General features: G+C 41.5%; 2 protein-coding genes across 3 annotated transcripts; both read left to right on the plus strand.

Moving 5' to 3' along the window:
* Positions 1-1479: 1479 nt before the first annotated feature.
* PDCD2L (programmed cell death 2 like) lies at positions 1480-7163 on the plus strand. 2 transcript variants are annotated; one of them, XM_039558207.1, is made up of 8 exons: positions 1493-1604; positions 1701-1864; positions 1975-2044; positions 3078-3267; positions 3316-3565; positions 4602-4715; positions 6336-6484; positions 7004-7163. In XM_039558207.1, exons 1-8 carry the CDS (start codon positions 1494-1496, stop codon positions 7132-7134), a joined length of 1179 nt encoding a protein of 392 aa, XP_039414141.1. In that variant the 5' UTR covers position 1493; the 3' UTR covers positions 7135-7163. The 2 variants fall into 2 exon arrangements, with proteins under 2 accessions (XP_039414140.1, XP_039414141.1); XM_039558206.1 differs by having other exon boundaries at positions 1480-1604; positions 3078-3565.
* Positions 7164-8528: 1365 nt separating this feature from the next.
* Positions 8529-25610, plus strand: UBA2 (ubiquitin like modifier activating enzyme 2). Its single transcript, XM_039558208.1, has 17 exons — positions 8529-8700; positions 12194-12277; positions 12544-12614; positions 13731-13795; positions 14237-14337; positions 14483-14604; positions 15271-15338; positions 17598-17719; positions 18477-18576; positions 19128-19288; positions 20210-20303; positions 20394-20506; positions 20968-21123; positions 21664-21760; positions 22321-22426; positions 23219-23355; positions 24276-25610. The coding sequence occupies exons 1-17, from the start codon at positions 8557-8559 to the stop codon at positions 24557-24559; spliced, it is 2025 nt and encodes a 674-aa protein (XP_039414142.1). The 5' UTR covers positions 8529-8556; the 3' UTR covers positions 24560-25610.
* Positions 25611-25974: the final 364 nt, after the last annotated feature.

The following is a 25974-nucleotide window of genomic DNA, read 5'->3' on the forward strand; positions in this document are numbered from 1 at the left end:
AAAATTATTATCTTGCCCAAGACAGAAGAAATCCTGTGTGTTTGGGAATGCAAAGCCATAAGAATAACTCCTGTGTAAAAGGGAGGTATTTTATTAGGCACGGATGATAACAAAATAGTTTCTGACTGTGTGAGAAGAAGTGTTCTGTCCATCTGTGCATTCTAAATCCCAAATATAAGTACTGGCACGCTGTCAAACAGCTGAGAAAGGAATAACACCATGGCCACAATGTATAGGATATGTTTAAGTAGCAGATTCTTACATTATGTCCCAAACCTCATTTTATTTCATAACTTTAGTATTAATGGCCACTTGGTATAGATTTCCAGTTGCACCTATATTTGAAGAAATTCTTAGCAGTATATTTACTGATAATATTCAGCAAGAACTACTGCTGTTCTGTTTTTCCCATTCTGTCAGTAAAAGCCTTAATCTTTTTTTTAAAATGTATTAATTATCCATAACTTCTATAATTGCCTTTCCAATTGGTCACCAAGTATATTTGTTCTGTGCCAGTCCTGCTTCTCAGGTCATCATGTTGCAAAACGTGAAATATGTACAATTTTATTAAGATAGGATGTTCTTTGCTGTTTGATCTTTGTAATTTTCTGGCCTAATCAACAAGGAGAGAGATTTAATCCACGAAACAGAGCAGCCAACAAGCTCTAAGTGATGTCCAGGTGTTAGAAATACAAATTCCTGGTCAGCCCAGTTGCCTTGTTAAGGTTTAGGGCTGGACATGTTTCACTGATCTCAGCCCAGCGGGAGATTAACAAAGCTTGGGAAGAAGCTTTTTCTGAGAGCGGACACAGAGAATGCAGAATTTACGGGCCACGAGGACATTTGGCAGAACCCCCAAGACAAGGAAGAAACCAATAAAGCCAACTCAGCAACTGTACTGAAATCAGCTCCGACTGGGCAAGGGAATCCCGGCAGGGGCAGATCAGGACCACCAACTCACGGACCACCCACACAGGAAACCGCCGAGCCAAAGGAAGAGATAGATAGACAGACAGACAGACAGATAGATAGATAGACAGACACATAGATAGATAGATCGTGGCGCTGATTAGCATGAGAGGCAAAGAGACTCATTAACTAATAGAAGATAGAATACTAATTAATAAGAGAGCTATGTACCCTGTAACCAATGCACATTAATATCTTTGTTTGCTAAAAGTTGTAAAGAGTGGAAAGGTTTGCCAGTCGTGCTGCTGACTCGGTGGATTTGCCACCCAGTGCCCCCTTCTCCGCAGAAGTGTAAATAAACCATATGCCAGGACTCTTGTGCGGCTCGGCCTGTCGCAGGACAGAGCCCGTTTTGGGACAGGACCGTGTTCCCTGGCACAGGCTCTGTGCCTGCCCTGCGCCAGCAGCGGCCGCAGGGACGGAGCTCTCGTGAGGGGAGCTCCCGGCCCGGGCGGGCCCGCGCGCCGCGGGTTAGGCGGACACGCGCACGCCGGACACGCGGGCGCGCGCACGCCGGCGGGGCCATGGCGGGCGGGCCGCCGGTGCTGCTGGGGCTGCGCGACGCCGCCATGGTGGGGCCGGGCCCGGCGGGGCCGCTCCCTCCATGGGCCACCAACAAGCTGGGCGGCAGCGCGGTAGGGCCGGGGCGAGGCTGGGCTGGCGGGGCCGGGCCCGGCCGGGGCGGCGGGGCGTGTCCCGGCCCGGTCTGAGCGGTGGTGTCGGTGTTGCAGGACTGGATGCCGGCGGTGCGGGCGGGCCCGCCGCGGTGCGCGCGGTGCGGGCGGGCGCTGCTGCTGCTGGCGCAGGTGTACTGCCCGCTGGAGCGCGGCCCCGCGCACCGCGCGCTCCACGTGTTCGCCTGCGCCGCGCCGCGCTGCTGGGGAGCCGCCCGCAGGTGAGCGCGGGGGCCGCGGGTGCTTACCAGTGTTATTGTTATTGTTGTTCCCGCTGCTGGTCAGTGGTCCCCCCCTCACCCTCTGTTTCTCTTTGCCCCGCACATCGAAGCTGGAAGGTGCTGCGCTCCCATTACTCGCAGGCCCAGGAGAATCAAAGCCGAGATCTCAGCGGCAAACAGGTACAGCTCAGCTCTGCCCGCGCGGGCTGCGCCGGGGCTGCAGGGAGGACGCTCTGAACCAGAGCCGCAGCTGAGCTGCAGGAGCTCACACCCTACATCTCCTTGTTTAAGGAACCATAACCTTCCTCCAGAAGCTGCACTCTGCGATGGTTTCCAGTCGTGTTCTGTGGTTGTGTGGAGAAGTCATAGTCATGGAATTTCTGTCACTGCACTACACTGTTTACTATAAGACTGTTAAACAGTGTTTAACCTCCTGTTTGTGTCTATGTCAGGCGGGTTTTTAAGTGGAGATTGCAGTCCAGCTGTATGGCCAAAAGTGATACTTAATACTTTAGTTAGTTCAGCTAGCTACATTTTATTTTCAACTTCAAGTGATGCTTGAAGTTGAAGAATAAAGGCTATACTATTTAGGTTTGGATCTTTAAGCTGTTTTCTTTGTTTTCTAATTTAAATTGATCTCTTTAAATTTAACACAGGCTTTTACATTAATCTGACTCAATTATTGTTAATATATTTGTGAGGAAAAACGGCATGTTGGCTAAAGCAGATTGGAAGAGTAGGGTGGCACCACACTGGTGAAGGCAGGCAGGAAGGGTTTATTCAGCTGATGCATTTGCAATGTGAAATCTTGGCCTGTGGTAAATGAGCTTTTACTCTGGTAAAATGATGGTGTTGTTATTATTATTTCCTTCTGTATTCTGCCCTTTGGGTTGCCTGTGGTGCTGGAGCTGCCCAGGCAGCTGGCAGGGGCTGAGCCACAGCCAGGGCATGACAGCGGGAGGCACAAGGGCCACTCAAAAGCCTGATGAATTCTTGTTCTGATTCTCCAGTGTGAGATGGTTTTGCCATAACTGTGCTGGTGTGAGAAGTAAATGTGGGTGTGTTGGGAAGTACCACTGTGAGGAGAGTGGGTGCAATAACACTGAGCATTAGTTTAAGGTCTCAGTTCTCTCATCTGTTAGGAGCTGAATTTGAAGTGCAGTAGGATGGCAAACCTTGGCAGTGTTGTCTTCTCTTTTTTTTTGGTTCTCAGAAGCAAGAATCAAACTTTGCTGCAAAGGATTGGTGTGAGGATGCAGATGACTGGGGAGCCTGTGATGGAGCAGAGTTTCCTGCACGTGCCTCCCTTCAGCTGCTTGGGCTAAACGAAGCTGTGAGCAGCAAGGTGGAGTTTACATCCCAGTTCCAACAGCTCCACCTGTCTGAGGCTGCCGATGGCCCAGGTCCCCAGGACACACATCCTGCAGCCAGTGAGGGCATGGATGGCCCAGGTCCCCAGGACACACATCCTGCAGCCAGTGAGGGCATGGATGGCCCAGGTCCCCAGGACACACACCCTGCAGCCAGTGAGGACATGGTGATGGCAACGGCTGGTTCAGCTCCTGTGTTCCAGCCCTTCTACATTAATGTTGTGGATGAGGAAGACTACATGGGTTTCCTTGATACACATCATGCAGATAAGCTACTGAAGGAGTATCAGCAGAGAGAGTGTGTTGATTTGGAACAGATGATGTCAGAAAGGTGAGAACAGGTCTGGATTTCATGGTGAAACTGAAGGAATTGTGTAGTTTCCTGTATGCTTACTGATAATCTAAATGGGACTCTCACTGAACGTGAATGATTTTGTCTGGAAGCTCCTTCAGAAACCATTGCTGTGTAGAGCTGTGCTGGAGGAACAGAACAGTGCACCCAGTGCTGTCAAATCTGGAGTTACTCAAAGATGCAGCTATTTCTGAGTGACTGAGCACTTGGAGTGTTCGTGGGCTCCAGGTGGGGCAACAGATGGTTCATCTCTGACACAATATATATGCTGAATGGCATGACTTTATATCATGACATTTCATGGCTTTTTCTTTACAGGGCTAAAGCTTTTCTTGTATTTCAGTTGCATTTTTAAGAGTTTGATTATTTAGGGATTTTGGCTAGAGACTGGGATGATGGTAAGACACCTGAAGGTTTAGTAAGGGTTGCCTGAAAAACAATTGTTGAGCAGTTACCGAAAATAATTTCTTAGTGAAGTATTTAACTTAGGTGGTCACAGTGAGCACTTATATTTCAGCCACTTGTGCCTGAATTGTGGACAACATTGAATTTGTCTATAGCTAAAGTTGCTGTCAGTCCCAGAATCTGCATAGGAAACTTTTCAGCAGTGATGTTCCTGTTGAGTTTTGTTGACCTTTATAGAATCACAGAACTTTAATTATGCTTGATTCAAAATTGAAAAAGACAACATCATAATTTAAAACCACAAAAAAAATTGAGATGTTATTAAAGGAAGGGGTTTTTGATGGAATAAAGCAGGTACATGGTGGATTTGAGTCACATGTGATAGTTTGAAACACTGCTAGTAATTGTGTAATTAAGCCACCAGAAACCAAAGAACTAGAAGGAAAATGTGCACTTACAACCTCTAACAAGAATTGTCTCTTAACATGTATATCTTTTCTCAATGTATTTAGTATAATTTAATGTGAGTGTATATTAGCCATTCCTTATTTAAAACATTCATGTCATACTGAAAGTCTTGCTGGACAGTTTGTTTCTTGTTTTCTTACAGCTTTGCAGGTGAAGATGGTAATGAAAAATATGAGAAGAGTGAAGTCAAAAGCTGGGACCACACATTCCATAAATTCATGAAAAGAATATCTGTGTGTCCTGAACAGATTCTAAGGTATGTTGATAATCTGGTTGTAACAGGGAGATACAAGTCATTGGCATGGATGGTTGGTACATCAAAATGAATTCTTTAATTGGAAATATGTGTATGTTTTAATTTCTTAATTAAAAAAACCTGCTGTGGAGGCTGTTGCCATGTCTCTGGTCAGACTTCAGTCCCTGGCTGGGCTTTCTTTATACAGAGTTTAAGTACATGAGAAGCAAACAGGATCAGAGACCGTAGCTCTCTGATCATCAGACCTGATGAGAAGACCCCGACTGTCTTTGAAGCCTCACTGAAATCCAGGCACAGAGGTTTTCAAGAGACAGTGTTGAGGTGGAAGTCTAACACACAGTGGTGTGCTGTTGTGATAGATTGACAAGGCTATCTGCACCTCTGAAATTTTGTGACCTATTTGGAATTTCTAATGTCTGTCCTTGACTGAAGCAAGGAATTGCTTGTTTTAAAGCCCCAGTTCTGCAGCTTGTTGTGGACACCTCTCAGCCCCCAGCAGTCTTCAGGTCTTGTAAATCTGTTGCTTTTCCTAGAACAGAAGCAGGTGTAACCTTAGAGTAGTTGCTCTTCCTGGGAGAGGAGTTAATTCTGTTTGGGAGTATAGCAAAGAGTAAATCCTAAGTCATTCATAGTACCAGAAAATACAGGTTTTAATGGATCATACCAAGTGTTCCAGGGAGTCCAGTGCTGCCTGTCTGGTAAGGCTGCCTAAGTGTAGTGGCAGGGCTTTTGTTTACCAACTTTCCAGTACCAGGTGGAACTAACTGGTCCCTTTTTGATGAGGAGTTAAAAGTCTGAGTGGCTGCGTAGACAGAAAAGAACATGAGACACTTTTATTAACTGTCAAAGATTATACTGGAGATTTTCTAATGCAGAGTGCAAGTAGCATTTTCAGACAGCTTTTCACTGGATCTGTCACTTTGCAGTATTGTGCTCCTTGAATTTGCCCTTCCTCTAAGAGATCAGCTCTGGTGCTCCCGGGGGCTGTCCCTGGTTACAATCTTTCCGTAGCCTCCCTTTGCCCTCCCTGGGCACTGTCAGTGTGCTCTTAGACTCCCATTTCTCCTGGCTGCAGGGTCCCTGTTGCCCTTCAACAGAGCACCAAATCTCCTGCTTGGCATTCAGTGGAAACCATCCTTGGTCTGTTTCCTGTTAGTTGTGAAGCTCTGAGAGCTCTTACAAATAAACCATCACTTCTGAGACATGGCTACCGTGGTTTTGAGACCTATTCTGCATTAAGGCTTATTGAATGTTATCTTTTATGTCTTTTGTCTGTTTAGGATTCCATTTTTCAGGAAAGTGTGGTTTGCTTAATGAAATGGTTCTGGTACAGCATATTTTGGAGGTGTCCATTCAGAGCATTTGTCTCCTTTAAATCCAGCTCTTTCCTTAAGATTTTCCAAGCATTAACCTACCAGCTATTTCCCCCTCCCCATCTTTATTCTTTGTTTAGTGACTCCTTTGTAGCTGAGGCAATGATTCTGACTCACAACTATATTTTACTTGAAGCAGGTTCAGAGATCTCAGCAAATCCTGGACACTGTTGCCAACATACAAGTTTTCCTATCAAATTTAGATATTAAAAAAATAATGATTTTTTTCTTCCCTGTCTTCTCTCAGATACTCTTGGGGTGGCCAACCTTTATTCATAACGTGTCCTCCAGCCAACCTGGACCAGGATATCCCAGCTTGCAGTAACTGTGGAAGCAGCAGAGTGTTTGAGTTCCAGCTGATGCCCACACTGGTCAGCATGCTCCAGAGTGACTCAGGTGCTTGACTTACTTGAATCAATATTTCTAACAGTGTTCTTTGTGGGAAAGTGTAGTGAACTGCAGTTTGGGTTGTTTCCCACATGTGCTTACCACAGTGGTGGTGTTCCAGAGGGTCTGCTGTCTCCATTATGGGTTTCACTGAACTAAGAGAGAACTCTGCTTTATGGAGGCTCTGATTGCAGCTTGGCTCGCTCACTAGTGAACTTTAATAACTGAATCAGGGATAATTCCATGGCCTTGGGAATAATTTGTCTGTATTGTCTCTTAAAGGAGGCCGTGGAAAATAATAAATGCTGTGAGGTAAGACTGCAGACACTTAAAAATCTCTTGGAAAATTCCGATTTGGCTACCTTTAACGTGGTTAACATTGGAAAATGGTATTTACAGAGGAGACTGAATATGAGAAATATTTTCTGAATTAATAATCTGTGCAAAGACTGAAGTGTAGTGGTAAGCAATAGCCCCTGATTATGTCATTTTTCTTACCCTTATGTACCTTTGTTGCTTTGTTTTTAGATCTGTCAGTGGAATTTGGAACTGTTATAGTTTACACATGTGAGAGAAGCTGTTGGCCAACAAATCATCAAACCCCTCTTGAAGAATTTATTTTTGTACAAGAAGACCCAGATCAGAGATTATTTAAATAAATTGTATTTCTCTGCGTAGATGAAAAGTCTGTTGGTGTGTTTTGGGGATTTTTTTACTACAAGTGTCTAATTAGGTAACAGAATTTTCCTCAGATGTGATGAAAAATTAAATTTGTTTGATGGCATTGTGCTTATTTCCAGGAATAACTGATTGAAATCTATTAGCATGCCTCTAAAATGTGGTGACAAAACTTGCGTACTTCAGTTACACATGGAAGTTGAGGTGTAGAGATTGTTTCACAGTTCTAGTTACTCCCAGCATTTGGGGAAAGAAGTAAAGGAGAAAACTGCAATGAGAAAACCTTTCTCATATATTGGAAGTATTCATCCATACTAGAAGTGGAGAACTTAATGCCAGCTTGATTTTAAAAAGCAATTCTGCTTTGATTTGACCACAGATTGGAAATTCAGTGGGGAGTGGCTGAAGGGCCTTGCTGTCCCTGCAGCCTTCCAGCATGAAGCTTTTCTGTGTTTTTCCAGCGAAGGAAAAGTTCCATTTGTGTGGTTAAATGAGCTGTGACAGTGCCGTGGGTTTGGGTGGGGAGGAGGCGGAGGGGTGAGTTAACTCTTGTGTTCTCACAGGTACAGAACTGGGGCGGGCTGAGCACCTGCCTTGGTACCACAGTGTGGTGGTGCAGCTTCAGTTAAAACCGTCTGCATTCTCCTGTGCCTTCCCTGTTGGCTTAGGCTGAACTGCAGTGTCTTATCTGACTGAAGGAAAAGTAGTTTAAGTGTCCTTAGAGCATTCTGTACAGGTTTAATGCTGCAACAGAAATTAATGCACTAAAGGTGTGGGTTTAAAATAAGGGGAGGTGGGGAGGAGAGGAAATGACACACAAGGGTGATGGAATGTTTGCAAAACTTTGTAAGGAAGAATTGTAGCTTACCATGTCAACTTCTAGAGGCAAGTTAGTTAACTTAGGTGAAATCATAAAAATAAATATAAAAAATAAAAATACATTAGAAATAAATATAAATATATTAAAAATATCATAGAATACGGTGAGTTGGAGGGGACCCATCAGGCTCACCAAGTCCAACTCCTGGCCCTGCTCAGGTCACCCCATGAATCCCACCATGTGCTTGGGAGCATTGTCCAAAAACTTCTTGAACTCTGTTTATATTAATATCAGATATAAAAATATTAAACATATAAATATATTATATATGTATATTTGAACTACAAATATACTAAAAATGACTATAACAAATAAAAATCTCCTGGTGCACCAGGAATGCGTCCCTGGGGCTGCCCGGCTGGAGCGGGGCTCGAACTCGCGGCTCTCCTGCCCCGCCGCGGCTTCCCCGGGCAGTGCGCGGTGCCCGGCCCTCCGGGGCGGCGGGGGGCGCTGTGCGCGCGCGGGCGGCGCTCTGTCCCGGCGGGCCCGTGAGGAGGCGCGCGGAGCCGCCGCCGTGTCCGTCATGGCGGCGCCGCTGTCGGGGCCGCTGCGCCCCGAGCTGGCCCAGGCCGTGTCCCAGGCGCGGGTCCTGGTGGTGGGGGCCGGCGGCATCGGCTGCGAGCTGCTCAAGAACCTGGTGCTCACCGGCTTCAGCAGCATTTACGTGGTGCGGGTCGAGGCCGGGGCGGGGGCTGGGGCGCTCCGGGGCTGGCGGGCGGGGGAGGCCGGGCCCGGGGCCGCGGGTGCCGCTCGGCGGGGGCGCGGTGTGGGCGCGGCCGCTCCGCCCGCCGCTGTGTGTGCGCGGTTTCAAAGCGTCCCGGCCCGCCAAAGCCGCCGCGGGACCGCCGGGCCGGAGCGCCACAAAGGGGCCGCGGCCTGCGCGCCATCGCCGCCCCCCCTCAGCCCGGGCTCCCGCCGGGCGCGGGAGCTCCTCCTTCCCCCGCCGAGGTCCGGCCGCCTTCCTCGGGAAGGCCGTATATCTCCGGAGCCCGGGGATGGAACCGCCGGGGGTACCGCGCTGTGCCGTGTTTGCTGCCCGGCGATACCTTGAAAATCTTTAGTTTAGCCCAGTGCCGCCTTTGCCGGTGCTGGGGGTGATGGTCCCGTGATGAATTGCAGCGAGAAACCCCCCGGCAGAGGTGAACTGTGCTTTTGGATCGCGGGCTGCAAACTCCCTCAGTGCTGGCGCTTCCCGCGGGCTCGTGCTTTCACTTTTGCTTCCAGATATTAATCTGTGAATGCGTACAGGAAGGGCAGATGTGAGAGGGTAGTAACGAAAACGGGATAGAGACAAATACTGCTGGTGAAACTGATTGCCTGGTGTCCAGACCTTTACTGGTTTCTTACTGTAGTAAGAAAGAACATACGGTTTTAAATCCAGACAGAGCATAGGTCTGTTTCCTTGAATACCGGTTTACTAACGTGCCCAGGAGTCACATCTGAGAGTTTTGTGTGACAGCTTGTGAGGAGTTTGGGTTTGCAGGCAGACTTGTTGAGCAGAGCAGCGCATACCTAAAACCATATCCGCTTGTAGAAAAAAATAGTTACTGGCTTGCCTTGTTATTCTTACGGCTTGGGCTTTCCTACTGGAATGCTTTTGAAACTTATAGAATATGTTTAATTCCAAATTGTCCCTTTGGTTTGAGAGCCTGTCCAGTTTGAACATTGCACCAGGGATATAGATAACTGCAGAGGAGTGGAGGCATTCTCTGCACTGTTCTCCTCTTTTTTTCCCCCCTGCTCTACTGTGTCAGTTATATACTCCTGCAGCCCATTATAATAGAGCTTAAAGCTCCTGATTTTCCAGTTAGTCATTATGCACAAATCTCACTGGGGTGTGCTTATTGTTTCACTTATTATAGTTTGGGGTTTGGTGTTGCCTTTCAAGGCTGACTTGGTGGGACTCCATTAGCTTAAGTACCTGTTGGATCAGGGCTATCTTCATATGACAGTATCACGGGCAGTGTTTTATGCAAGAGAGTAATGTTTTAAGAACATAGGAAACAGGTGGGTACAAGACAAGGTGAGAGCAAAAAAAGAATTATTACATAAAGAGGGAATTTGCTATTAGCAGAATAAATTGCTTTTGTCAACATTTGTGATATTGTTGAGGGTTTTCCTCAGTTCTTAAATATTAACAAACTTGAACATCTGAAAATGCTTTTTATACATAAGTTGTGATTTTTTAAAAAAAGAATATTAATACTAAAAAAAATTAGTCATTTTGAGTACCAGACAGCTGACAAATACATGGCTTTAGTATGTTGAGAGGCATATCCTTGTCCTATGAATGAAGAACAAAATGAATGTTTTTCAATATCCAGGTCTGAATTAAGAACATGAGTAAATGTTGTTATGATGCCTTTTCTTCCAGGTTACAAAAATGGGAACAGTGTAGTTGTGTTATAAGTGAGCTGTTAAATTCTGATCATTCTTAGCTAGAGTGAAGCTTCTGTTGAGGTCTAATGGTCTCAAGTTTTCTCTCTGGAGAAGAACTCCCTTTGCTCCCTTTAGTGCTCTAATTCCTGCTTTTAGCAGGAGCTGATGTCACTTGTCATCGTCTCCAGTTGAAATATTCAAAGCTTTCTGGGTAGTGAAGGTTTTAACAAAGTTTTGCACTTTACTGTTTTCCCTTGAGGTTCTAGGGCTTTTTGGTTTTGGACTAAGCAAGCTTTCTGTGTGTCTTATGAGGAAGAAAAGGAGGTAGAAATGTAAATCATGCAAATACCATTTTCCTGAAAAGAGACAAGGCCGTGGGTAGTTACTATGATACCATGTTAGTACTGTTTAACAGTCTCAGCTCTATAATACATTTTTAAAATGTATCTTTTCTGTTTGCTCTGTATCCACACATGCTTTTATTAACTGTTAAAATGAAACTCTCTAGCTATTGCAGTTCTTAGTATGTTAAAACTTAGTCCTTCAATTAAAAATATTCCCTTCAGAAAACAGGAAGGTTAATATTGGAGTTTGGATCTGTCACACAAAGGATGTTCAGTGAGTGTATGCCGTGCTTTTTTCATAATTCAGGTTGGGTTAATGAAGTTAGAAGTGTGTGAGAACACCCTGAGTAGGTCATAATTTAACTTCACACTGCACAGTCAGTCTGAGAGTGCTCTCTGGGTAGCTGAAGGTGTTATTGTGTTGAGTATGTCAGCATTACCTGTGGGAATTTGGGAGAAATCTCTCTAATGCTCAGAAAAACTCTGGAGAAGGCTTCTAAAAAGAATTGTTGATCAAAGAAACTTTAATTGCACAAAAAGTAGTGGTAACAAAGCTAGGAAAAAATGTCAAAGTTGTAGTTGAATCTTTTAAATTCTTGTGGGGGCTAAAGATACTTGAATTTATGCTCTTGCTGTGTATATATTAATAAATAGAAGCATAGCTGTTAGGGGAGTTGCAGTCATGGCATCTTTTGAGGCTGCACCTTGGGGTGTTTGGTGCTGTGTGTTTTTAAACATTTTGATTGTGTGATTTGGTTTCTTTTTTTATAAGTAGACTTCACAATTTGTTAACATGCACTTAGGCAGTTACTGCTGGGCACAGGCAGTAAAAGCTTTTGCCCTGCAGTGTGTGTGTAAGATGGCTGTGCAGCCCTTGTTTTACTGATTCAGGTGCTTAAAGCCATGCTCGTATAAAGTGGAAGGACCAGTTGATTTGGAGCAGCCTTTCCTGGGCCTTGGGGAAGCACAGAGCCAGTGTTCAGGGTGGGCAGTGCAGGGAGAGGCTGGCTGGACCCATGCAGATGGATTTCTGCAGTTTCCCTCCTGAGTTTGCTCCTCAGGAACTGCCACTAAAATCTTTATCCTGTGTAAGCAGGACAGGTGGTGTTGACGTTCTGCTCACTGCTGTGAGGAGCTCTCTCAAGAGTCACGTGCGTTTTTGGCAGGGACTCTCTTCAGAAAGCTTGTTGTGGTAGCCCTGCACTTTTGTCATGGTCCCCTGTCAGCAATGATTGATCACGTATGGATTCCTGAAGATAATTAGGTGACCACTTGTGTCTTTTCAGTTGCTGTGGTGCTGATGTAACACCCAAAAGGTCTGAAAAGGGGTCTGCAAAGTTTCTGCATTTTGGCCAATTGTCTTTTCTTCAAACTGCGTTAATGGTTTTGTTCCTTCTCTTTCTGTGAAAGTGAAATGCCTCTCTTGTGTGTTTATAGATTGATTTGGATACTATTGATGTCAGCAATCTCAACAGACAGTTTCTGTTTCAAAAGAAACATGTTGGAAGATCAAAATCACAGGTGAGGAAAAAGTCAAAGCCCAAGTCTCATTACTCAGTATTATTTTATGGATAGTGTTAGAAACATGTCACAATTTAGTTTCTGCTGGGAAGAGGTAAGTGTTGGTTGGTTGAATGTGGCTGTCCACAGCATTTCATTATTAAAGTATTTAAATCTCTTAAGGTAGTCAACTTAGTCGATACACAGCTGGTATCAAGTCTGTCTTTTAGAAGGAAGGAAGAAATAATAAGTTTTTTTTGTTTTCTTTTTTTTTGTTTTGTTTCTAGGTTGCCAAGGAAAGCGTGTTACAGTTTTGTCCAGAAGCTAATATTATAGCTTACCATGATAGCATCATGAAGTATGTTTGGTTTTAAGCTCTAATTACATGTTTGATTTGCAAGTACTGTGTTATTTAAATGCTACAATGGTGTGCTTTAAGATATTTTACAAAGCGTCCTCAGTAAGGAGAAATAGCTGTAAATGTGAACTACCACACACCTGAGTGGGAGTGTGGCTTTTGCATGGGTTTTAAGCTCTGGTAGTAAGCTGTAGTCATTTGTTTATGTCTGTTTTTCATTTTATTGGCTATATTTGCCATGTAAGTTTCTACTCTGTAAGGATGCCCCGATGTCTTGAGCAATAACTAAATTAAAAGACATGCGAATGTTAAGTCTGTGATTTAAAAAATTAAGTCCTTTGTGTGTGTGTAGGTAACTGTTATTTATATATGCCCCAAGCTGTTAAAATTTAGTCTTTATGATCTGCAACCAGTGAGTAGAGTACAAGATTATGTAGGGTTCCATTAGCTGTTACCCGTGTTTTCATTTATATTTGCCCCAATGTCTAAAAAATGGATATTCTGTATCATGAAGATTTGAACTCTGACGTTGCCATTAGCCAGTGAAACACTGACTCACTGCATCCTTTTCCTGAAACTGCTAATCCTGTTTCCTCTTTACTCTCTCTTCTTTTCCACCTTCTTCTTTAAGTCAGAAAAATGCAATGTGAAGATAACTGAAGTATTGAGATTTAAGGTCCCATGTGTTGGCTCCTCAGGGTATGGACACACAGTCAAACCAATGGAGCTATCACAGTACAATGAATTATGCACAGTCTGATGAGCTGTGGTAATTACAGTGTGCATGTTTTAGCCACAGCTGATGGTTTTTAAGGTCAGTTACCACAGCTCAGCCAATTTACTCATTAGGTCAGAGTAGTTTAATCACTTTTCCTTGTCTGCCTGTTTCATTGGTCAAATTAGTACTAATTGCAGTAGCTTCCTTCCAGCAGCATAAATTCATGCTTTCACCCAGCTTTAAAATGGGCAGAAGACAAATGGGGCAGTTAAAGGGTAGCTAAATTTATAATATGTGTAATTTATCACACGAACATCGGTTGCATGTGTAGAGTTTCTCTTGTGCAGATATAACCAACAACTTTGTGCCATTTGAAATGTTGTTTTTGTTTTCTGTAGCCCTGACTATAACGTAGAGTTCTTCCGCCAGTTTACGTTGGTTATGAATGCTCTGGATAACAGAGGTGAAGTTTTCACTATGATTTTATATTGCAGATGTTGCTTGTTCCTTGCTGCAGTGTCATATGAGTAACAAGTATCCTCTTAACCCCTCTGCAGTTGGACTAAGCCTTGTGTGCTTTGCTAGAAACTTGAAAGGGTGGCTGATGTTTCTGCAGGTGTTTTGAAAGTAAATGTTAACTGCTAATTTCTGCTTCATGGGAACTGATGGGTATTGTGGGTTCAGTGTAGCTTTAGTCAGTTGAGTTTGCTGTGTTTATTAATGTCACTACATCTTGTGAGAATGGGAAACTGGACTTTGTGAAAATGGTGTAGTGCTCTATAAAGAAACAAGGCAGATTAAGGATAAATGTTTGCCTAGGATGCTAGTTTGAATTTGGAGAAGTAAAAACTTTTTTTTTTCTTAACTATTCAAATTATTTCTTTAAAACCCTCTTGATTTACAGCTGCCCGTAACCATGTGAACAGGATGTGTCTGGCTGCTGATATTCCTCTTATAGAGAGTGGAACTGCAGGCTACCTTGGACAAGTCACAGTTATCAAAAAGGTTAGGTGGGGTGTTACTCTTGTCCTTGGCTATTTTAGACAACAAGGAGTGGGTGTTTGGAGATAGAGTTACAGTTCATCTCTTAGTAGCCTAAACTATCAGTAGCCATCTCAGAGTGACAAGTAAATGCTTCATTTTTCACCAGGGAGTGACAGAATGTTATGAATGTCAGCCTAAACCAACTCAGAAAACGTTCCCAGGCTGCACAATCCGAAATACACCCTCGGAGCCTATCCACTGCATTGTGTGGGCTAAGTATTTGTTCAAGTAAGTGATTTTTTTTTTTAATAGGTACTATGGTTCATTCTTCTGGTTTCTAAACCTACAGAGAGAGAAATAAAATTGACACACTTCTATATTTATTATAATGTATATTTTAAATTAATTTTAAATTAATTTAAAGAGATTATGGTGAAAACCCCAAGTTCCTTGACCTGGGTTCTGGGGTTGTTATAAAGATGGAAGGTTGATTAGTATTTAGGCCTTGCTCTAATAGCACAAAAAATCTGGCAGAGTAGTTTGGCACAGCAGTGTAGGTTGAGGTTGCTTTATTCGTCATCTTCATATGAAGTAAGCACATTTTTCAGTTTAATGCATGTTTTAACAAGTATAAAGTTTGTTGGAATCTTGGATATCCCCCAGGTTCTAAAAATGCATTTAGTACTGCAGTGTAAATATTAGACTAAATATTGGGTGAACTGTTGAGTGAATTATACAGAAAAATGTTTTGCTAAATTCATTCTTGTATTGGGCATTTTGTGTTGTCAGTGTTAAGTCCACGTGTGATGAATCCCAGCAGTTTAAAAACAATGTATGATGTGGCAGTCTGACAGCAAAATCCTCAAATGAATATGTATCCATTAGCAAATATTTGAGTCTTTAACCAGATATGCTGAAATTCTAGTCTTGTTGTTGTTCTTCATTGTTACATAGCCAGTTGTTTGGAGAAGAAGATGCTGATCAAGAAGTCTCACCTGACAGAGCTGATCCTGAAGCTGCCTGTGAGTGTGATATAAGCTGGTGGTTTACCCTGTTACCAAAATGTTCTGTTTCAGAGATTATGACTCCTTTCTGTACATTTCTTAGAGAGTTAGAGAGTTCAGCTCCTTTTCTTTAAAGAAGATTCTGTTTCTGGCCTCTGGGAGGCTTGTATTTTGAACAGAACACTGGGTGATATTTGTAGTCTCTCTGCATTTTCCACTCCTAGCTGAGGGTTTGCAAGGAACTGCAGAAATTATGTTTGAACTCTTCTAGCCTGCAGCACTCCAGCATTAATCTACATGAGAAATATGCCCATTTTGAGTGATATTTTTATAGCTATTCAGTATTTTTCTGTAAGGACAGTAGTCATAGTTACTATGAGGTGAATAAGCATCATTGTTGGTTGCTTCTTTTGGATCCTTTGATAGATGAATGGACTTGGGAGGGGGAGCTTAGAGGATCCTTCAACTCTTCAAATTCTTTGAACATCAGATAGTGATCACTGAACAGGTTGTTTCTACAGGAAATCCAGAATGAAATAGGTGAGTCTTAAAAAGAGTGGCAATATAAAGTCACTTAAAACAATGGCTGCTGAAGTACTCGAGAGGTAGCAGGTGCGATGCCACTTCTTTAAGTAAAGACACCAGGGCACTTGTAGGAGGTGTGAGCTGTAGCCTGGTGTCTGCAGTGCCAGACTGCCCATGGTCAGGGTGCCTTGGTCACACAGTGGCCGGGTTTGACCCAGCTGGCAGCTGGGCACTGCGCAGCCCTCGCTCCCTGCCCCGCCCAGAGCAGGGAGAGCCACACAAAAAGTGAACCTCACAGGCTGGGGTAAGAAAAGCTAACAATGGAAACAAACAAATATGTAATACTAGTGCTATTATAATTGGAGTAAACAGAGAGGGGGAATAAAGACAAACAAGTGACACAGTTGCAGACTGGCCAATGGATGCTCAGCCAGTCCCCAGGCAGAGATCAGCCCCTCCCCGCCAACTCCCCCAGTTTATGTGCTGAGCAGGACATTCTGAGGTCTGGAATATCCCAGCTCAGTGGCCAGTTCAGGTCAGCTCTCCTGGCTCTACTCCCTCCCAGCTCCTTGTGCTCCTGCTCACTGGCAGAGTACAGGAAACTGAAAAGTCCTTGACTTGGAGTAACCTCTTGGCAGCAGCTAAAACATCAGCAATGTTACCAGCATTGTTCTCTTGCAGAATCCAAAACACAGCACCAGACCACCTGCTAGAAAAAAAATTAACTCTCTCCCAGCCCAAACCAGGATATCCAGGGAAGAGTCAAGGCAACCTTTATAAAGGGAAGTCGTGCCCTGCACGGCTCTGTGGGTCCTTGGAAGGAATCAGCAAACTTCTGGAAAGTGTATCTGGTGTAGACTGTTCTGAATGTGCAGGGGGAGATTCAAAAACTGTTGAGGGGGAACCTGAGGGAGATAAGCAACCACAGGGACAAAAAAGGCTGAAGATCCTGAAGTGGCTAAACTACTTGAATGATAAATGGTGGTGAGAGGAGTCCCAGATGGGAGATGTGTGCTGTTCAGCATGGATGATTGAACAAAGTCACTCAAAATAAAAAAGGTGAGGAATAGCTGCAAAAAGTAGTAGAAAGCTTCACAATATAGAATGACTGGGCAATGATACATGAGGCAGAGAAATATGAAATAATGCAAATGATGCATTGGTGAAAGGTGGGAAACATTCACAAATTTACGCATCATGTTATGATCTCTGAGTTGATCTTTCTCATTCAGTCAAAATGTTAATAGATAGTTTTATGAAAACATCAACCTGCTTATTAGAAATCATGATAGCAATTGTTGAATGTGACTGGGAAAGAAAGAAAATTATTAGCATCTTTCTAGAGAATTTTTTGTATAAAAAGAATCAGAGGTCAGAAACGGAAATTTTTGTTTGTTTGTTTTGAAATCCCAACCAAACTAAGACTCTGCCAGAAAAAGAGACAACTAAAAAGGGGTGGTAAGACATTTATGAAGTCACATCATAATGTGGAGAAAATTAATGGGAAACAGTTTTTCATTGTTTCTGCAAATAAAGGAGTTGGGTGCTACTAACTTAAATCAGTGAGTTGCAGTTGCAGAGGCAAAGAGGAACAGGGACACTGTACCTAATTCAGCTTTTGTTGGGTGCAATAAAGCCATTTTATGGTCCCTGCATAATTTTGGCAATTGACTCGGGGTAATATTTGGATGGGATTTCTTTTTTTTTTTTTTTTTTTTTAATTTAAAATACTGGTTATCACTTTATTAATAGGGGAGCCAGCAGAAGCAGAAGCCAGAGCACTAGCATCCAATGAAGATGGTGAGATTAAACGTGTTTCAACTAAGGAGTGGGCTAAATCAACTGGCTATGATCCTGTCAAACTTTTTACTAAGGTATCTTCTTTATCCAAATGTCTTTATTTGAAATGTATGAGGTGCTGTAAAGTTAAATCAAACCCCAGCTTGGATGTTTAATGCTAGCTATCAATTATGTGATCATGTTATGATATCCACCAGTTTTGCTGTTGTGTTGGTCTCTTGCTTGTTTTACAGGATTCCACCTGCATCTGCACAGATGGCTGCAGCAGCTTGCCTCCTCTGCAGACAAAACTCCATTGCAATTACTTTTAATGGGAGAGGGTCTGTGTCACCTCTGGAATTGCACTGGGCATAATCAGAACCAGTCTGAGGATCTAAAAGCTATCAGTCATCTGTGCATCATCAGGCTCTGGCATAAGAGAAAACAAACTGATTTAGGAGTTTTTGTTCTAAATAGTTACTGAAAGTGGATAATTAGAGGAGTAATGTTCATAGGTAGTAATAATTTTCTTTGGAAATTCATTGGCATGTTCATTCACGTGTCTCAGAGAGGGCATACAAAGAGCGGTAGGGATGGCTTCAGTAGACAGGTGAAACCACTGTTTAGATTACTGTTTCTTGATTTTTCACTTTACTCCTCCCCAGGTTAATCAGAACTGTGTCTGCTCATGACATGGGTGTTAGAGAGTGGGGAATAAGTTTTTAGACTGTTTTTATGTAGTTGAAAATACTGTCAGAGAGAAAATCAAAACCTCATCAATGTAATGCTGATTTTTCAGTGTCTTTTTTTTTGTTCCCCTTCCACTTAAAATTTTTTTTTTATGTTTCCTAGCTTTTCAAAGATGACATTAGATACCTGCTGACAATGGATAAGCTGTGGAGGAAAAGAAAGCCTCCAGTGCCACTGGACTGGACTGAGGTACAAAAGCAAGGTAACTATCCCTCCTCCTACTGAACATTTGTAAATCACACCTGCTGTTTATTAAGGCATCTCTGTGATATGTACATTTTTTTACTGTCACGGTTGAGTACTGATAATGAATATATTAATTCTTTACAGTTCCTGAAGATTTCAAATTTTTCTCTGTAAAGATAACTTTTTTTTTTTAAGACTGTTTTTCAGTTGTTATTTTAGATACTCAGTATTGGCTGTAGAAAATACACATTTAACAAAATTACATGTCAGCTTATTCTAGGACACCTTGCCATAAGCACTGATAGATTTATCTCTCAAAGTTTAATTTGTTTGAAATTTACATTTGCTGTAATTTGTGCATGTTTAGGTGACTGATGCCATAGCTGTAGTTGCAGTTTTAAATGTGGATTTGTTGTAATATGTTAGGGCTACTGTAGGTTAAGGATATTGTTCTCCACTTTAGAAAATACTTAATTTTGCTGAAATTGGAAAGTTATTTGAGAGAACTTCTATGGAACTTACAATTATTCCTGATCTTAGGGGTTTTTTTTCTTTTTTTTCCCAAAGAGCAAAACATATCTGACCAGCAGAATGAGAGCTCTGCAGTGTTGAAGGATCAGCAGGTTCTCAATGTCAGGAGCTATGCAGACCTGTTTTCAAAGAGTGTTAAAACCCTGAGCCTTCACCTGGCTGAGAAGGCTGATGGAGAAGCACTTATTTGGGATAAGGTTAGTTTGCTGCATATAAACTCTACGTGTGTAGTACAAATATTAGTTGGGCTCATTCAGTTTCCTTCCAAAATAGTACTACTTAGAACAAAACTATCTGGCACCTCATGGAAACACTTTCAATACATCAACAAATACATTCTTTAAACACTGTCTTGTGTGACTCATTGAGGGCAAGGATTAACTGCTGTGGCGTGAAATAACTTAATTCACCAAATTCTCCAGCTTATAAAAGCACAAATTCACAAGTATTTGTCATATTTTGATTTTTGAAAATATTTTAATAATGCAACTTTATTTTTCCCTTCTTACCTCTCTCCAAAACATGCTCTAAGCCAGTGGTCAGTAGCTGAGGTTCTGCTGAGGTTATGAGCAATCAGCTGATGATGGGTGTGCAATACAAGTTCTGTTGAAGAAGACAAGAATTTTCTCTTTTATCACCACACACAGGATCACTTCCAGTCAGTTATCATTTGGCATAAGAAAAAAAGTAGTCTGTAAATATGGGAGGGGGAAAAATAGTAAAATATTACTATGACCAATAGTAAAAATTCTTATCTCTGAAACACCCAATGTTTGAAACAGCTGATTCGGTGTTGAAATTCAATGTTGAAAATGTTTGAAACATTGTAAGACTTAGGATTTAAACATTTTTGTAACACACAAGGCATTTTATTAGTACGAATAATATACTAACTTGGTACTAAAATACATATGTTTAGAAATTGTAGGTAGTATTTAAAGTATTACTGCTCTGAGTACACCATCTGAAAGAGGAAGTATATGGACTTCAAAATTAAATACTGTACAGACTTTTTACTTTTTAATTCCGGATTTTAAGGTTTTAGGAACCATGTGTTGCAAACTCTTTCCAATGAGTAATCTGATTTTTAAATGCTTTTTGTAATAACTTCTTGTTAGGATGACCCTTCTGCCATGGATTTCGTCACTTCTGCTGCAAACCTCAGGATGCATGTTTTTGGAATGAATATGAAGAGCAGATTTGATATCAAGTGTAAGGATAAAATGTAACATTGTTTCATTTAAATTATAATCTTGTTTTCTTTTGCTGTTAAAAGTCTGCCAACTCTTGTTTATTTTGCAGCAATGGCAGGAAATATTATCCCAGCTATAGCTACTACCAATGCAGTGATAGCTGGGCTGATCGTGCTGGAGGGTTTGAAGATTTTATCGGGGAAGATAGATCAGTGTAGAACGGTAAGTGGGAATAAAACGCTTTTGCTTTCTTGCTGTTTATTATTTGTTTAAAAGTTCCATTTAACATTCATTGACTACTCTGTGTAGTTTTGCTGTCTCTCACTTGTCACTTGAGTAGATTCTGAATATGCTGGGAACTTTCAGTCACAATGGAAAGAGAGAAGTGCAGGTCTTAAGGATCGTTAAATTCCTATGACAATAAAAATTTGCTGCTGGGTAGGAGAGAGAACCAGGCTGCCATAATTTGCACTGTGGTTATTTGGTGTTATGGGTGTTGGGCAGGAGCTGGGCAGTCAGCATGGGGTGGACTGGCTGTGTGAGACTCCTGCTCAGCAGGCAAAGCAGAGAGGATTAGGGAACAGGACAGCTTGTGAGACCAGGAGAAGAAATCTGCAGGAAAACAGGCTTTAGACCTGCTGGTACTTAGAGAATAACTTGGTTTCTTCTTGTCTGTCCTCAAGATTTTTCTGAACAAGCAGCCAAATCCCAGGAAGAAGTTACTGGTTCCTTGTGCTTTGGATCCACCAAATCCTAATTGTTATGTATGTGCAAGTAAGCCAGAAGTGACTGTGAAACTTAACACACACAAAGTTACTGTGTTGACACTCCAGGACAAGGTAAATCTTGAGCTATAGTTACATTTCATTTTGAACCTAATACTGTAAATTATTAAAATAAGGTATTTGCTCAATATATTTTGACTGAGCATCTCCTATTTACTCTCCATTTCTCTCAGCTGCAAGAAGAGCTGATAGCCACTATGCTTCTTGCCCATGTGTGTTGTATGTCTTGTGAAAGAATGTTTGCATTTTGCAAATTTTGGTGGTTTTAAAGCCTGTTAATATCTGAGAGCAAAAAACTAAATTTGTATTTCAGTTGAAAGTTCAGTAGCTACATTACAGTTGTAGTCACTATTGATTCATAATTCTGTCATTTTATGAAGTATTCTAAAAAACTTTCCAGCATACATAAACCTGTAGATATCAGACCTCAAAAATACAGTCATTTTGTTCATGGAAATGAACAAAAAAGTATAGACTTTCAGTAAATGTCTGAAAATGAGCCAGAATAATAAACATAATTCAAGGTTCTTTTTTAAATAAATCTTTCAAAGTCAGAGATTGATTGAATATATTTTAATATATTTGTATTTTCAGATACTGAAAGAAAAATTTGCTATGGTAGCACCAGATGTACAAATAGATGATGGAAAGGGAACTATCCTTATCTCTTCAGAAGAAGGTGAAACAGAAGGTAGGTATGCCTCCTGAGGGTCTTGGGATAAGAGTACATAAAACCTTGGAGGACACCATACAGAATATATGTATAGCAGACATTGCTGTGTTCACCCTGTGGACTAGTATTTGAAGAGAACTGGATTTGCAAGTATTTCAAGTGGCTTGAGGATAGCCAGTGGTATTGTGTGCAAGCTGTCCAGCTCAGCTTTCCTGAACAAAGCACTTCTCAGCTGGCGTGTCAGGATTCCTTTCAGGAACAGGTATCTGCCTGCAAGCCCCCTTCATTTTCTGCTTCTTAGATGGTGCTCTGTTCATGATGCCAGAAACCATCTCCAAAACGTTCTCAAATGCAGTAATTGTGAAGTGCTTGAACACGATGGCATGAGGAGTAAATAAATCAAACATAAGTAGCTTTAACTCCTAGTAGGCTTAAATGTCAGCTTTTAATTTAAATAGAGCTAATACGTGTTAATCTTATGTTCCTACATAAAAGTTCTGGAGTACTCTGTATTTATTCAGGTGTAAAGATCTTTATAAATAGCTCTCTACACTGCAGGCTTTTTACTGTTTTTGTAGCAAATAACCACAGGAAATTATCAGACTTTGGAATTCGAAATGGCACTCGACTACAAGCAGATGATTTCCTCCAGGACTATACACTGTTAATCAATGTGCTTCATAGGTAAGGATTCTGAAATAAGGATTTTTTGTGTGTATACATAGAACAGTTCCACAGGGAATTTTTCACTCACAATTTAAGTACATGAATGAAGTTCACAGATTAAGCTGCTGAAGGGAAATATAGAGGCAAAAGAGGAATTGTTGTTTTTTAAGAAATTATAGTTTAAGGGGTTTTATTTGGTTTTGTTTTGTGTCTTTTTTGTAGTCTTTTGTTGTGGTTTTGTTTTTTACAACAATAACTGAAAGAGGTTTATTTCAGTAATTTTTTGTTACACAACATAAGAATACATTGCAAAAACAGATTATTTTTTGGGGCAACCAACAAGAAAGAAACTGGCATTTTAAAAAAACCCTAAAATTTAGAAAGGCAAGAAAACCCCAGCCTGCTGGAATAATAGATCCTCTGCTTGACTGCATGTGTTCAGAAGTCACTCTGAAATAGCTGGGGTGTGTATTTAACCCTGGGTAAGTAATAGACATATTATACACAGAAACTGAGCACACTGCACATTCAGTGGGAGTAGGGCAGTGATGTTAAGGAAGAAAGGGAAGTTCAGCTAATGATTTTCTGATTCCTAAGCATTTTGAGTTCATAGCACTGGGTGGAATAGTGTTTAAGAATAGACAAAGCATAAATTACAAGAGAGGACTGAACAGATTTTCCTCTTTTTCAATATGTTTTTCTCATTTTGTCATAGTTGCAGGGTACTCAAATACTTGAATTTTTTTTTTTTTTTGTGTAAAAGACGAGTTTGTTTTCTGGCTGTTTAAAAGCATGTGTATTTTTCTGCAGTGAAGACCTAGAAAAAGATGTAGAATTTGAAGTTGTTGGTGATACCCCTGAAAGAATTGGCCCTAAGCCATCAGAACCAACATCCAAGAACATTAGCAATGGTAGCGATGATGGAGCACAACCCTCAACATCAACAGGTAATCAACAGTAATCAATATTAAACAAAACAGTTTTTCACTAGTGCAGTCCAATTAAAGTTGTCTTCAGTTGTATGATTTAGCTTCATCAATACAAAATAAAAGGCATTTAAGTTGCCTCTGTGTATAACTCATACTAAATAAAAAAATACACATTTACAATTGTTACAGAAGGCACAAAAGGCACAAAAGTTTATGGTACATATGCCTTGAAATTGTATTATTTACCTGGTGTTCCTTTGCCTGTAAGATATGTGCAGATTTAAGACACTAAGTATGTAGTCCCTTGCCTCTTGTTTGAGGGAAAACTCAATTTTAAGAGTATTGCTAAAATTTACTTCAAATTATATTAAAAACTGCATAAAGTTAGTTTTTACAGTGAATTTGTGTTTAAACCCAAATAAAATCCATTACATGTCTTGAAAGTTCACATTGGGTTCTCTTTTCCCTTACATACTATCCACTGTTATCCTTCAGCTCTGTAAGTCTGCTCAACCTTCCACTTCTCCCTCTCTTTGTGAGTTCTCTCTCCTGGAATGTGGCCTCTTGTGGGAGTTGTGCTGAGTGCAGTAGGGAAATGAGAGGCTGCTCTACAGCTTGGTGTGTGTAAAACTTCTTTTCCCAACAACTGCTGCAGACAGCAGCAATTCTTCTGTTTTGTACATGCAAAAAAAGTCCTGCTAACTAATGCATTTCCCATATTTTTGGCTTATTGCAGTATTTTCCACACCTGTGGTGCAGAAGGAATACCAGTGTGAAAACCATATTTTATAGTAATTTCAGGGACATTTAAGATACTCTTGCAGTTGCATGGTAAAGAATGTGGATAAAGAATGCTCCAGTATTTTATGTGTGAAAACTGGTTTGAGAGTAGACTGTCTTTGCAGTATCCATTTGAATTCCAAACCCCTCTTTTGCAGCTCCAGACCAGGATGATGTGGTGATTGTTGACTCTGAGGACGAAGGTACTTCCAGCAATGCTGACGATGTGGAGAACAAAAGCCGCAAGAGGAAAGCGGAGAAGGGCTGTGAGTGCGTGGGGGCCAAGAGAGCGCGCGCTGAGCAGGAGCAAGACGACCTCATGATCGTGGAGTCTGAGGATGAAGGTGCTTCCAGCAGTGTTGGGGAGGAGGAGAACAGGAGCCTCAAGAGAAAACTCGAGGAGAAAGGGTGCGAGTGTGTCGGGGCGAAGAGCGTGTGCTGAGCTAAGAGCAAGATGAAGAGCATTTGGGGGAACCTCCAAATGCCCCTTGACAAAGTGATTCACATAATGTCATACTGCAACAGCAAATTGTGGTGGGATGTGAAAAATGTCCAGAACTAGACTAACTCTAAGGCCTTGGTTCAAAGTGGATACCAAATCACTGGCTTAAATAATTTGTGTCTGTTTCTCATGATGATAAAGCTGTCGTATCAGTAGACTCTTTTCAGAAGTCTTTTCCGTACTCCATATAGTAAATGTAGTAGAAACATAGTCTATGAATACTTACAGATAAGTATTTACCTAAACAGTCACGAAAACAGCATGGTATTTTTGTGTAAATACCTTTTAGGTATCATCCAACAGGACAAAAAAACCCCTACTTTTGTTCAGAAAAGGGCCATCATCAGATGCCCAGATTTTAAGCAACTACATTTTTTATTTTTCAGTGATTACTTTTGAAGTTTCCCAGCAGTGGCCTGCCTGCACATTTGCTTATCCCTTTCTGAGGCTGTTTTAAGTGTGACTGCTTCACCTCCAGCATTCACAGAATCACAGATGCTTGAAGAAAAACATTTTTAGCCTAGTCCTAAACATTTTTCACACCCTGAACAAGTAAAGAAGAAAATCCAACAAAGCAAATTAGTGCCATGTTTTAACAGTGTTCTTAAACATCAGCTGGCACTATGTACATTACTGTAAAACTGTTAATTTACTCCAGTTTTTCAGCTCGTACTGCCTGGTATGTCAATGTAAGAAGCAAATTTTTGTGTATTGTTACAGTTTCAGGTTATTTATATTTGATGTTTTGTAAACTCAGATACTACTACTATACTGTACATCTGATGGACCAAATAAATAACATCTGAAGTACTTGCTATATTTGCTTGCACAGTCCAAGATTATGCTGACTTATGGGATTTTACAATGTATAGCCTTCAAAAATTACTGTATTATTTCCATTTTTCTAAACATAACCTAGTAGTACAGAACTTAAGCTTCACTTGTTTGAGGTGAAAGGGGAATTTTTTTAATAAAACTTTTGTGAATGTTTTTCTTCTTGGACAATCAGTTCTTGGGCTCGTGAGCTGCAGCAGTTGCACCACCACACACATGCTTTCACCACCTCATGCCTTCAGAATGAAGAAAGCTCTGATTTTTATACATTACACTTTGTGTGTAGGACAAAAGTGTAATGTTTAGAACTAGTGTCTTAAAACCTACTGCATTTGTGTTGGTAACTCAGAAGTGTCAGTGTTGGTTCTCAGAATGCATTAATTGGCCATTTCTGTCACTGTACCAAAATAATCTCCCACTTTCATGCCAGGGAACCAAAACTGCTCCCATTCATAGGTGAGTGTGCAGTGAGCCTTACAGAGCACAGCAGTTGAGCAGCAGGATTTATTCTGTTACAGTTT

Source organism: Corvus cornix, chromosome 11 (genome assembly GCF_000738735.6).
Source record: "Corvus cornix cornix isolate S_Up_H32 chromosome 11, ASM73873v5, whole genome shotgun sequence".
NCBI classification, from domain to species: domain Eukaryota; kingdom Metazoa; phylum Chordata; class Aves; order Passeriformes; family Corvidae; genus Corvus; species Corvus cornix.